Source organism: Enhydra lutris, unplaced genomic scaffold, assembly GCF_002288905.1.
Source record: "Enhydra lutris kenyoni isolate GAN:26980312 unplaced genomic scaffold, ASM228890v2 scaffoldscaffold37, whole genome shotgun sequence".
Taxonomy (NCBI): Eukaryota; Metazoa; Chordata; class Mammalia; order Carnivora; family Mustelidae; genus Enhydra; species Enhydra lutris.
Window position 1 is genome coordinate 21,680,605 of NW_019154121.1, and position 13,489 is coordinate 21,694,093.

The 13,489-nt window shown below is 53.9% G+C and overlaps 1 protein-coding gene across 1 annotated transcript in view; it reads right to left on the bottom strand.

Annotated features, from left to right (window-relative positions):
* The window catches only part of LOC111154449 (ubiquitin specific peptidase 35), a 51,315-nt gene extending 38,464 nt beyond the window's left edge, over positions 1-12,851 (bottom strand). The window contains exons 1-6 of the mRNA XM_022514056.1: positions 12,809-12,851; positions 5,811-6,494; positions 4,661-4,791; positions 3,028-3,157; positions 2,526-2,627; positions 1,193-1,351 (exon numbers count right to left, since the gene is read on the bottom strand). Of these exons, the coding sequence (XP_022369764.1) occupies positions 1,193-1,351; positions 2,526-2,627; positions 3,028-3,157; positions 4,661-4,791; positions 5,811-6,485 (1,197 nt within the window). The 5' untranslated portion in view covers positions 6,486-6,494; positions 12,809-12,851. The remainder of the gene's footprint in view (positions 1-1,192; positions 1,352-2,525; positions 2,628-3,027; positions 3,158-4,660; positions 4,792-5,810; positions 6,495-12,808) is intronic.
* Positions 12,852-13,489: the final 638 nt, after the last annotated feature.

Here is a 13,489-nt window from a genome sequence, read left to right on the forward strand (position 1 = left end):
TCTGGATTCCTGTTCTCGATTCCTTTTTGGCCCTTGGGGATTCCCCATTACTTTCTTGCAAGCTCAGCTATGTACTTAAAAAGACGTTTGTTATATTTTAACAAGCATTTCTAGGTGCTCTGCAGTAGGATGCTTTTCAGGTTACCTATCTGCTGTGCTACAGAAATGGAAATCAGATCACAGGTTCTGTAAGGGCCACCACCTACCTAGACATCTTTCACCCACGCTCAGACCTGCCCTCTGTATCATGTGAGAGGAAAGGGCTCAGCAACCACACACCTTGCCTGTGAGTGTCTCTCACTACCTCCATGACTGCACAAGTCACCAAGCCTCTGCAGTCTCATTTCCCTCGTCTACGAAATTTGGGTAACAACAGTACCTGCTTCTTGTGTCTTGCATCTTATGAGCATTAAAAAACAAAATATACGGAAAACATGGTCAAATGTGGCACTACCCACAAATGCTATTGTCCTAAAACCTAGCAAGCCCAGCTCAGAAGCCCCTTCATCCTTGTAGCCTCCTCCTCTAACTGGAGATGATCCTTCCTCACAGAAACTTCCTTACTTCTGCGCAAGCCTGTCACCCCTCTAGGCTACAAGCTCCTCAGTGGAGGCGACTTGGGCTGCCTCGTGCCTATGTCCCCAATTCCCAGCCTGGGTCTGGCACAAAGCAGGGCAGCAGTAAAGCCATGTGAACACTTATAACAATCCCTGCTTGGGCGGGGGGCGGGGGGTGCGGGTGGAAACAGACATAGGCAGACAGTGACAACACATGACAAAGGGATGTGGGAGCTGTGGGAGCCCCAAAAAAGTCCTGACCCCGCCTGAGGTAGGGAAGGGGTATCAAGAGTTGTCAGAGAAGGCTTTCTGAGGGAGGTAACACTTGGGCAGAGCCTTAATGAGTAAGACTCAATGGGAACAAGAGATATGCAGGCAAAACAAGAGGAGGGTTTCTAGTCTGAGAGAATGGCATATGCAAAGGCCTAGCACAATCATGAGCAATGACCATCTGGGGAAAGGGCAGGTGGCTCAGAGTGCCTGAAGCACAGGATGGGCGAGGGGAGGTGAGAGGACACAGGTAGAGACCAAATGATGGGGGAGCTGCCATTAACCTGTATTACGGGCTTAAGCAAGGCCCCAGCTGGCACCCTTTTTGAAGAAGGGCAAGGAAGGAGGGGGAGAATGTCACTCACCTTAATGGCCTCCATGACAGGCTCATAGAGATCTGGGAAACCCGGGAACCGGAAGACCATGCAGTGGACCAGCTCCGCCAGCTGCTCCAGGCAGCTGGTCCCCGAGTTGGAGTCCTCCTTGACCAGAGAGGCCACCATGGGGGGGATGTGAGGGAGGAGCTGTGAGAGCAGAGCAGGATTAGGCTCAGTACCATTTACTACCCAAGACAGGGGTTGGTGGTCAGTGATGAAAATACCCGGAGCTCCTCAAGGCAGGGACGTCTGACCACCTGGCCACCATCCCTCTTGCCTACATAGAACTCTGTGCTATGCAGGCAAGGGACTCTTTTTACAAGACATGTGACCTTGGATATCCTGCCTCCATTTCTTCATCTGTTAAACAGAATAAACAATTCCCTCCTCACAGTTGAGGCATAGCCTGGGCCCAAGCCCCAGCTGTTAAGCCACAGCCAACTGGCCTGCCAGGAGAGCCTGAGGCCTGAGTGACAAGGGCTACCCTTCCTTCTACCACCATTCTTTCACCAAACATTTACATGTCAAACATGAGAGGTAAGTGCCTGGCCCAAGGTCACCACATCTGGCAAATGACAAAGATGGGACTCAACCCCCAGTACCCCAAAGCCTGGTTCTATGCTTTTTCCCACTGCAGCAAGTCGGAAAGCATGAAATTTCTGTCCTGAGCAGGAGCCGTCGGAATCTAGGGCCCCATCCGCAAGTCAGGTCTGGGGAAAGGAAGGCAAGAGGGTAGCCCCTTCTTCCTCCCCAACAAGAACTACAGGCTGTCCTTCGGGAGGGATGGCCCCAAAGATAACAGAAAGGGCCCTGGGCTGGAGGCCAGGCCACCTGGGTGCTGATCGGCACAGGGTATATCAGAAGAACACGGGGTCAGAAGTCAGACAAACTTAGAATCTTCCTGTATCACTCAGCAGTTGTGTGTCTGGGACAAGTGATTTAATCTCCCTAAACTGCAGTTTCCTCAGCTAAAAATCAGAAAAAATGATAGAATTCTCCCTCTTAGGGCTGACCTTAAGACTCAATATAGGTACTGTCTTTAGTACCATGCCGGGCACACAGCAGGGTCCTAGGCAACATTAGCCATCATCATTCTAGGGCTGTCACTCTACTGTGGGCGTGTGGGGAAGCCATACACATTTTCTGGTCTCCTATCTATAAAATGGAGTTTCAAGTCTCCTTCAGTCCTAACGTCCAGGACTTCAAGGTCTTGGGCTTCAAACCCCCAACCCCAATAGAGAGAGCATGAATGGACTCCAGCCAAACAAACCAGTAGGAGATGAGAACCACCCCTCCTCAAAGCAGCACATAGGGTCCTTACCAAGTGGAAGGCCTCATGGGAGTGCTGGAAGGTCAGGAGCATGTACTTGAGGACAGACAAGGCAGCTCCCCGGACAATGGGGTACAGAAGCTTGGAGAAAACCTGGAAGAGAGTCCCTGGTCAGGAGTTCCCCAGGCCTGGGCCCCAGATGCCAAGTGCAGCCACAGACCTGAGAGGTGGTCAGACACACGAGAGCTGAAGCAGTAGACCCATGCAGAACCAAGAACACAGACAGTCTCACAGATCCAGGTTGATGGACAGATGGATAGCAAGACAGACATCTGATGGGAGGAACAGAGGGATAGACAGACCAACACAAATTCTTGAATGAGCAGAGGAATGAATGGGAGAAATCTGAGGCCCGTAGAAGTAAAGTGAATTGTCCCGAGTCACAGCAAGCTTGGATGGGAGCCCCAGTGCTCTGCCTCCCAGACCCACGCTGTCCCCGGCAAGAGCTAGTGGAAAAAGCCATAAGCCACGGCTAGGACAGGGGCCCACCAACCTTCTCAATTTTGGCGAGTGAAACCTCAATCAAGATGCTGAACTTCTTAACAGCGGCCAGGCCCTTCAACAGTGCAATGATCCACTTGTCAATGTTCTTCCCCAGGGGCCATGACACCCAGTCAATCATCCTGAAGAAGGAAGCAACAATGACACAAGGACCAGGGAGGCCCAATGCCTGGGTGGGAGTAGCCCAGGGATAAGCTATAATGTCCTGAGACCCCCACACTGACTCACACATGCACAGGGGTCCGTGAGATGGATAAGACACCTCTGAGAACTGCAAATGAGCCCGCACAAGCATCTGGCAGAGACTGGGGCTCCCAGCCCAGCATATCCTCAACACCCCAAACCTCACCCCACACACTAGGCTGCAGGGGCAGAATGGAGCTTTCAGCTGTCCCTGCCTGAACCATGGGGCCCAAGAGCAGAAGCAGCACTACTCCCCTTTGGAAGTAGCTTTGGCTCCAGCAAACCCTTGCTTGTGACCTAGAACAAGTCACTCTCTCTAGCCTCAGTTTCTCTCTGTAAAATGGGGACAAAACCTCCCTCACAAAGTTGCTGTATGATTAAAAGATGTGACAACAGTTAACTCTAATAGTATCCACTCTGGACCAAGCACTACTCCATCTGCCTTACATGTATTAACCCAACTGACCCCCACAAATTAATGCTTCTGTGCATAGAGCATGAAGCTACCACATAGTACGTGCTCAGGAAAATGGCATTATATCATTACTTTTAGACTCATAAGACTGTGCTATAAAGAGAACAAAGAGAGACCAAAGCAATAGTCATTACGAGGACACTGGCTACCATCACTGCTCTAAACACTTTACATGTATTATCTCATTTTATCTAATCTTTGCAACAACCCTACAGGTGGACTCAATTACACTACATGTTATAAATGAGGAAGCAGATGCCTACAGAAATGGAGTAACTTGTCCAAAATCACACAGGCAAGAAGTAGTAGAGCCAGGATCTGCACCCAATGAGCTTGCCTCCAGAGCCCACACTTTTAAGCACCAAAAACAAAAAATCCTGGAAGGCCTGATGGTGATGCTAGATCTGCACACAGGTATGGAAAGCATGGTGGGGGAGGCATGCCAGGTGAATGGGTTCTACAAAGCCAAAGGCCTGTAGGCAGAAGGGAAGGCAGCATATTCTGGGATCACTGGATAGGCAGGTGTGACTAGATCACAGGTGCAACGACATTCAAACAAGGTGAGGGAATTCGCAAAAGCTGTGAGCTAAAAACCACCCAAATTCCATTTATCACATCTGCCAAACTCAAAAAGCACTTTGTAACATACTTTCAGCTTCCAGTATGATCCCATAGAAACCTGACAACTTCTTATACCATCTTTACAGAGGTGGAAACTGAGGCTCAGAGAGTTCACTGACTTGTCCAGGATCACACAGTTGGCACCCAACCTGAGAGCACTGCTAGAGGAAGGTTCTTTGCATCTCCCACATCCAGCCCTGGGCCAGGCACTGAGCAGGGCTCAAGAAAGGGTGGATGAATGAAAAAAGCATGAGGTCCTGGGCCTTCTGACACTAAATCTAGCCCAGCAATCCCACTCAGTGGAAGGAGGGAGAGAGACCTGACCACCACCCAGTCCTCAGCCCACCTGCTGATGGCAGTCAGCATCTGAGAATCTGTCACACTGTCATCATTGCTGAGGTTCCGGACGACACCATCCATAAGCTCCAACGGTAGGTGCTGGACCACGCTGGCCAGGGCGCTAGAAGGCGGCTCCTCCTCTGGAATGGTGTGGGGGCTGGGATGAGCTTAGCAAGGCAGGTAGGCTCCTCACCTCCCCCAAGCCCCCATGCCCTCATGCTGTCAAGGAACTAGACTAGGCTTCTGCGAAGAGCACGTTGGGGCCACCTTTCCACCTTAACTCATGGCTTGGGGCCCAGCCTTGTACTGAGCACAGACAAAAGCACTGACCCCACCCCTCACCCAATCTGCACCTATATAGGCAAGGTCTGTAAGAAAGGGTAACAATGGAGCTGGCAAAAACAGATAGAAGGGCTGTTTGACTTGAGGGGAGGGAGGACATTCCAGGTGGAACCACACAAAGGCCTAGAGGTGAAAAAGAACATTTAGTTATCAAAATGTGTTGTCCAAATGGATAAGGGCTTATACACCGGAGCTTGGTTCTTTCTCCTGCCAGGTGCTTTCTCTTCCTTTCAACTGAATAGCCCTATAATCAGGAAAGGCACAGATCTTATTTGGCTCATTTATAACTGTAGTCCAAGTTCAACAGTTGTCAATGGAGGACCAAAAGTTCACATTTCAGAATTGAGATGTACAGGCTCCATCGTGTGTCCAGAACTTCGCCCCTGCCTGCCCTCAACACCTTGCCCCTGCTGTTGCCCAGCTCTCAAAGCCTGTATCAGAAGTCACCACTTCTACAAAACCCACCTGACCCAAAGGGCATGATGACATCCCCCTACGCCTTTCTGTTGTCTCGCTCAGCCCCAGTCTTCCTCCTAGCCAGCTTGATCTGGGTCCGCTCCTCCATATGTGCCCAGCACCCACCACAGGATAGGACCCACGGCAGGAGCTCAGGAGAGCCCTGCTAATTAAGGAACACTTCATTCCCCGACTTGTGCATTAAGTGCGAACGCATACACACACCCCCACCCCGCCATACCTCGACACGGGCACGCCAAGCACAAGACCCTGCACATACAATCACCTGGCCGGCGCCCAAGTGGTCCCTGGCGCGCACGCGCTCCCCCCCCCCCCCCCCCCCCGCCCCGCCCCCCCGCCCCCGTGCAGGAAATGACGGCGAACAGCTCCTTCAAGCAAGGCAGGATGGTGGCGGGCTGGGCCCGCCACAACTGCGCCAGGAGCCCGCTCACCTGCTGGGCCTGCTCCAGGAACTCTACAGCACCCTCCTCGCCCTCCGCCGGGCAGCGGAAGCGGCCAAGGCAACGCACCAGCTGCTGGCAGAAGAGCAGCCGGTGCGGGCCTTCGGGGACGCAGCGCGGGTGTCGTGCCAGCAGCCGCGCCACCTGCGCGCAGACCGCGGGGCCCGGGCGCTCGCACACCGTGCGCAGCACCTCCCGCCGCAGCAGCGCGAACACCTCGTCGGCTGCGGGGCCCTCAGGCAACAGCTGCAGGCCGAGCTGCACGCAGGCGAGCGCGCGGGGGCCCGGCGGGCCGGCGCCCCCCTGCAGCAGGCGAAGCACGCGGCGCGCGCTGAAAAACTCGGCGAAGACGTCGGGGTGGTGGCGGCCGGCCACGTGCAGCAGCTGACAGCCCACGCGACGGGGCAGCTCGTCAGCTCCGCCCACGTAGAGGCGCGTGCCTAGCGCCAGCAGCGCCAGGCACTGCTCGCGCTCCAGCGGCTGCCGCGCCGCCTCCAGCACGCGCCGCACCAGCCCCTGCTTCACGCTCGCGGGGTACGAGGACGTCACCACCGCCTCCAGGATCTTGTCCATGACGCCACGCTGCAGGAGACAGAGAGCAGGGTCACGCTCGGCCCAACAGATCCAGTTCCGCAAGTGGTCCCCTGCACCAAGAACTGGAGCGAGCAATCACCTTTCTGGGCCTCCGTTTCGTCACCTGGGAAAGGGGGCGAGGATGCCTCACGCGGAGGTATCGCAATGAAGTAAAGCGCAACGCCAGGCATGTAATGAGCCCCCAGGGGGTTGTGGTTATTGCTGATGAGAGCCTTTAATCTCACGAAGGCAATATCTGAACCTTCCACGCACCCCTTTCCCCACTCTTTTGTCCTCTCCCCAGGCCTCCCTGGTGACCTCATCCACTCATGCGCTGGTAGAAGCCAGTTATAAAAGCTGTGGTCCACGATGTTGGCCAAGTCCTGTCCTGTCGGGGAAGATGAGCGGAGACACACACAAAATCACACCTCCAAGGAGGGAGGGCAGGCAGGCTCAGGATCCCAAGGAAGGATCAACGGGGAGATCTCTGCACACTTTGCCCCAAATCAACTTCTTGCTGTTTGCCAAGTGATCTACACCTTTCCAAGGCTCCAGTTCTTTGAATACACTGTGCCTTTAGCCTGAAACATCCTATCTCCCAAGACCTCCACCACCACCTCCCTCCCACTCACACAGACAGCCAAACTCCTGTTTTCCTTCAAAGCTTACCTCAAACGGGCTGTCTCCAATTAGAACATCCCTGGACCTACAGGCATGAATTCATCCCTCACCCTCCGATCCTACAGCCACCTGCAGCTTACTCCTCCATTACAGCTGGGATCGCGTAATTCCCTCCCGTGAAGCAGAGCGCAACATGTTTGTGGCCTGGCCCTGCCTCCCGGCCTAGCTCCACAGCTCTGCACGTTCAAGGCCCTTCTTTCCCCTCCCCAGCCTGAGCCCACACCAGCCCCTCACTCTTGACTCATTGTGTTCTCCCTGCCGCTGTGCCCTTTGCAGACGTTCTAACCTCCCCTCCTTGCTTGACTCACCCTGCGGACTTCAGCTCAAACTCACTTCCTCACAGAAGCCTTGCCTAACCTTTTTGTTTGGGTCGACATGTCTGTTAACAATTTCAGAGCACCATGTGCCCCATGACAGCACTTATCATGATTCCCTGGCTGGAGTCAACCTCCTCCACTATACTATACAGGTTCCTGAGGAGCAACCATATCCGTTTTGTTCACTCACCTAGTCCAGTGCCTGGCACACGGTAGGCATTTGTTGCCGAAGCAAATGCAAAATATGGTGTGAGTTACTGCTACCTTATTCCTCTGACCACAAGAGCCTTCCCTTTGCTTTTCCTCGCCCTTTGGGCAGTTTCCTAGAAGCCTTTCTCCCCAGCTGACCCACTTTTGTTTCTGATGCTCATGCTGGGTCACAAAGGTAAAGCTTGTTCTCTTAGTATCCAACTTTCAGCTCCAAGAAGACAGGGCCACTTCTTTCTTTGTATGACCCCACTCTAGGCAGGACCTGATAGAAGGCTCAGCATACAGCAGGTGTTTAAACTTACTGGCTCAGTAAAAACTATTCTTGGGACCCAGAGTTGGTGTGAAGACAAGCCATACATTTCCTAAATGAGGGGCCAGAAACTTTTATTTAGAACCACAAATATTGTGGGACCGAGACTCCGTGCGAGGTCCTGCAGAGCGAGGTCCTGCTCCGTTCTCTGTCCTAAGCTCTTGGCTGAGACCAAGTTTCCGTTATTGCATTTCTTAAGAGCAATGGGCCCACTTGTTCGTCTGTCTCTCTCACCAGGCTGTGAGCTCCTCAGGGCAGGGACTAGGACTTATTTCTCAATGGCCGGCATCTCTGAGATTACTGGGGGTGAAGCCAGAGAACAGATCAGTGGTTCCCAGACATTGGTTTGGCTGCCTCAGAACCACCTGGTAACTTAGCACAAATTCATATGCCCAGGGCCCACTCCAAGCCTCCTGGAATAGTGTGTTCAACTCTTTTGACTCTGAATGAGATTCATCTGGAAATGGGGTCTGCTTACCATCCCTGTTACTTATGCTTTCTGAGTCTGTTTCCACCCTGCAGGGTTGTTGTTAAAGCAAATATAAAGTCCTTGTCTTGGTGCTGAGCACAGGGAACTGCTCAGTGAATCAGTCCCCTTCACTTTAGAAGCACAGTCCTTGCCCTTAGGAACTATGTTCTGGTGGTGGAGGCACACATGTTGGTAAAGTGTGCCAACGCAAGGCATAATCTCAAAGACCTTTAAACAGGTCTTTAAAAACTGGTCTCCCTTCATCCCTAGTCTTCTTTTTCCTAGGCAGTGCTTATGACCAACCTCCCTTGTAGACCATCCTTGCAAACCCCTAATCTTGCCCTCCAGGCGAGTGGACTTAATAAACTTTCAATCCAGGATGCCAAGAAATCCTTTTATTCAGGCAGCCAAGAAGAAACCCTAATCGATGGGATATTGACATCGTGTGTGGAGGAAAAGGACCTGGGAGCAGGCAGAAATGGAGTTCTGGGGCTAGGGAATGTTCTGGAAGTGGAAAGAAAAACAGACTAGGAATGCTGAGCCCTACGTTCTAGTGTGAACTTGGGCAAATTTTATCCTAGTCTTGGGCACCTGGGTGGCTCAGTCGCTAGGTGTCTGCCTTCGGCTCGGTTTTTGATCCCAGGGTCCTGGGATGAGGCCTGCTTCTCTCTCTCCTACTCCCCCTGCTTGTGTTCGCTCTCTCGCACACTCTCTCTGTCAAATTAAAAAAAAAATTTTTTTATTGTAGTCTTGCAACTCATTACGTGACCTTGAGCAAATCACATCATGAGCCTCTTTTCTGTTCTGTAAAATGGGAATAAGTGATATCAGGTTGAACCACATGAAAGCAAAGGAGCAGATGTTGGCAATTTCATACCATTCTACCTGACACCTTTGCACCTGGCAGCTAGAGGCCTGGCAGTGGTGCCCTTCTGTGAGAGCTGTGGTTTCCGAGGCCAGCCATGCAGCCTCCGTGCAGTGTATGGCCCAGCCACTCCAGGCAAGCCCTGCCTACCTGCCCCCACTCCCACACAGGCAGTCTGAGGTCAGCTGTCGCCATAGTCACCAACTAAACCCACTCATTATCTTGGGTGCATTCATGCAAAAGGGTTTTAGAGGCTTGGAGCTCACCTGACCTCATCACAGGCCACAGAAGGGAGGCAGGACAAGGCCTGATTTCCCTAGGGCACACATGGGAATGTGGAGGATCAACATGGGGGAGGCACACAGCCTTGACGGTGGGATAAGAACCTGCACTTGGTCTCCTTGGCGGAGGGAGCTGCGGACCATCAGCATTCCTGGGAGGGTGGATTACTCCTCTAGGCTCTGGACAAGGAGATGGCCTGTCAACACTGGCTCTGCCCCAAGAGACATTTGCCCCGCACCGAGCTCGGCAGCGTGCAGCAGCACACAGCACCGCATCCTCCGTTAGAAGAGCCTGCGTGAAAAGCATGAGACCCAGGTTCTCTGCTTCTGGATCACCAGGTGACCTTGGGTGAGTCCCTGCCAGGCTCCTCAGCTTTTTCAACTGGAAAATGGGGACCATTTCAGCCATGACAGGGAAGGCGACGAGGTATAAGAAAGATGAGGGCTGGGGCAGTCATGAGTCTATTCTTGGGCCATCTGGCACCAAGTGGGAAACAGGAACTGTCAAGAAGACAGACACACACTCCTGATCTCACTGATTCTACTAGGAATTTCATCCCTCACTGCTAACTTAGTATTTCCGCTATCCCCCACCCAGAGCTCCAGCAGCCCCCAAGATCCGCTCCTCTTTACTTCTTGCCTGGACTAGTGCAGTAGCCTTCTAACCCCACCTCCTCATTCTCTCCCTCAATCCATCCTCCAGTAGAGGTTGTGTTCTACAGAACAGAATCCAACTTTTGAATCTAGCCCAGGCACTATGCCCCATGGTGCCCACAGCCTTGAGGCAGGTTCTCTTTCACTGTTCTGAGTCTCTGAGCCCCCAAATGGGAGATGACCACCTGACCACCCCTTATCTTTTCCCAGCCAATGCTGCTGCTCTTCCCCTGAGCCCTTGGCTTATACCTCTCATTGCTGGCATGACAGCCTGAGAGTTCCAGCAACACTCAGTCTGCTCCAGGGCACACAGTAAGAATATAGGAACATCACAATCCCTTCCCTGGAAGGCCCAGATCCCTTTATCTGTCCCTTTTGGATGACCCTCCACATTTCCACTGTGTATTGACAGGTCTCTGTTCCTGCATGGTGAAGCCTGACTCATCTCCACCACCCCCAAAGCAACATGTCTGTGTGTGTGTGTGTGTGTCCAATGCCCTGCCCCCACACCTTGGGCCCCAATTCAGGCTTCCTCATCCCTTCCAGGTCTATGTGACCCACTCTGCGGACATCATCAGATTAATCTCATAAGATGGTAAGCTCCATCTTGCCATTCTCTGCTCAGAACTCTCAAGGCTCGGGGTGCCTGCGTGGCTCAGTAGGTTACAGCCTCTGTCTTCAGCTCAGGTCATGATCCCAGGGTCCCGGGATCAAGCCCTGCATCGGGCTCTCTGCTCAGTGGGGAGCCTGCCTCCCCTCTCTCTGTGCCTGCCTCTCTGCCTACTTGTGATTTCTGTCAAAGAATAAAATCTTTAAAAAAAAAAAAACAACTCTCAAGGCTCCCCAGCCCCTTCAGCATAAGACACGAACTCCTGAACCTGACATTCAAGCCCTTTCTCTGACACTTGGCCGATGGGGGACAGGGGTGAACATGAACTTGACACTGTGTGGTGACAAATCTGAATGAATATGGGCAGTGGGCTTTTCCTGCAGGCCACCTTTTGGTGATGTCCTCTCTGCTGGGAAAGGCTTCTCACTCTCCTGGCAAATTCTGACTCATCCTCCAAGGCCCAGGTCACATGCCCCTCCTCTAGGAAGCATTTCCTAAGCCCCCTGCAGTCCAAGTCTCTGAGCTTCCCAAGGCCCTCTTTGCTTTTCTCCTCCCTCAGCAGTGTCACTAGATTCTGTGTCTATCTCCCTCACCAGGCTGGGAGCTCCTTTGGAAGGAGCTCCAATCCCCTATCTGTTCCCAGTGCCCAGCAAAGGACCAGGCACAGGGGTGAAGGAGTGCTAAGTGGCCATTGGGAGATAATGTGACAGCAAGATGAGATAAAATTAAAGCTATCACCAGGAAAGCACCTTCCAGGGACTGGCTCAGTCACTGCCCTCTCCTCTGCCGGGTCCCCCATATCCATATCCCCGAGACTCAAAATTAACCAAGAAGGTCCCTACAGAGGTCACAGGACTGGACTGAGTGAGGATTCAGCCATTTAGAAATGACTCAAACAACCAAAACTGAAGAAAAGAAAACAAATACTGTTCCTGTTTAGCACTCAGGTCAAAAGCTCACAGAATCTCATAGGACAGGGAAGGGGCTTCAGGAAGGTCTCACTCAACCTCTCCCTACTCCAGAGCACAGCTGACCCTCCAAGCCCCAACTCAGCACCTAATTGCTGAGGAGCCCATTTCCTCTCCTCTCTGACCCTTATATCCTATCTACCTCCTCCGACTCCGCCTGGGGAGCACTAGGTGTCCCTCCCAGCAACCCCCCGACCCAGCTCTCTGGACAGCAGCATCTGTCTCTGAATGTTTTTAACTGAATTTTTTCTCCCTGAGGCAGCCCTGGGAAGGATCTCCTTGCCCTCCTACCGGGAGGCCCTCGTCTGGGCCACCAAACTGTCTCCTAGAAAGAAAGAAAGGGTTTTACTGGTAAAACGCAACTGCTCTTTAACTGAAGGGGAATGGGAGGAGAGAGAGCATATATTCCCTTCTCAGGAACACACCACAATCACCCATCCCTTCTGGGACCACCCCTCACATATTTAAGACAGACAAGTCCCCACCCCCACACCAGGCTTTCTGGAAGGGCGGGCACTAGGCTAACACAGTCTCAAGTCTTGTAGGGGGAGTACGCCCAAGCGAGGATGCTGAGAAGAGCAAAAGCCTATGCTAAGCGGTTGCAACCTCTTGGCCCCCCAGTTTGTGCCCTATCTGAGCCCCACCCCTCCTTTCAGTTATACCTTGCACTGGTGCCCAGCCCAGGCTGGAGGTACGGACCCCACGAAAGGCCAGTGAGCTTCACTGTATTGGGGGAGAGGGAGGGATCACCTCCAAACACAACTGATGAAGGAGGTGGAAGCCCAGAGAGGGGCAGCTACTCGCCCAAGGTCACACAGCGAGGCCCAAGATGCACCTAGAGCTCCCTTCTCCCAGCCCCAAACTCTCAGAGCCCTTCGCGCGTGCCCAGGGCTCTCGAACAGCCAGGGTGCAGACACTCCCTCCCCACAACCGGCACACACGCCCCCAGCCCCCTTACCTCTGGGACCCCGGTAGCCCCGGCCTCAGAGCCGGCTCCTGGGCGGGGCGCTCAGGCCTGGAAGGACTAGGCTAGGCCAGGCTAGGTCAGGGCGAGTCCTCTGTTCCCTCTGGAGTGGGGACGCCCTCCGCCAGGTCCCAGCCGGCAGGGATGCTGCCTTCACTGCAAAGTCCAAACTCCCCACCCAGCTCTGCACAAGCTTGAACCCAGGGAGTCCGAGTCAGCCGCGCCGCGGCTGGGCTGCGGGGCTGCGGGACGAAGCGTGGGGAGGGGCGAGGTGCGGGAAACGGGGAGGAGCCGGAGCGGGGGCCACCCCGCGAACCGCCACTCAGGCGGCGTCCCCTTTAAGACCAGCCGGTCTGAGCTCCGGCGGGGGCTAGGCGGGGAGCCGGAGGGCTCACTGCAATGCCTCCTGGAAGATAGAGTTTGCGCTCGGCGTGTTATGCGGCAAAGAGCCCACGGAGAACTACAAGTCCCGGAGCACTGAGCGCGGCTCCAGTGCCGCCACGCCCCTGGGCTGGGCTCCGGCTCTCCTCCCCCCCTTGCAAAGCTGCGCTGGCCGCCCGCGGAGGGGAGGCTGCAGAGCGAGGGCAGGAGGTGGGTGCGGCGCGGCGGAGAACGCGGGGCTCAGAGACAGTCGGTGAGGGGACGCGGGCCCACCTGGCGCCTGTCCTACTATGA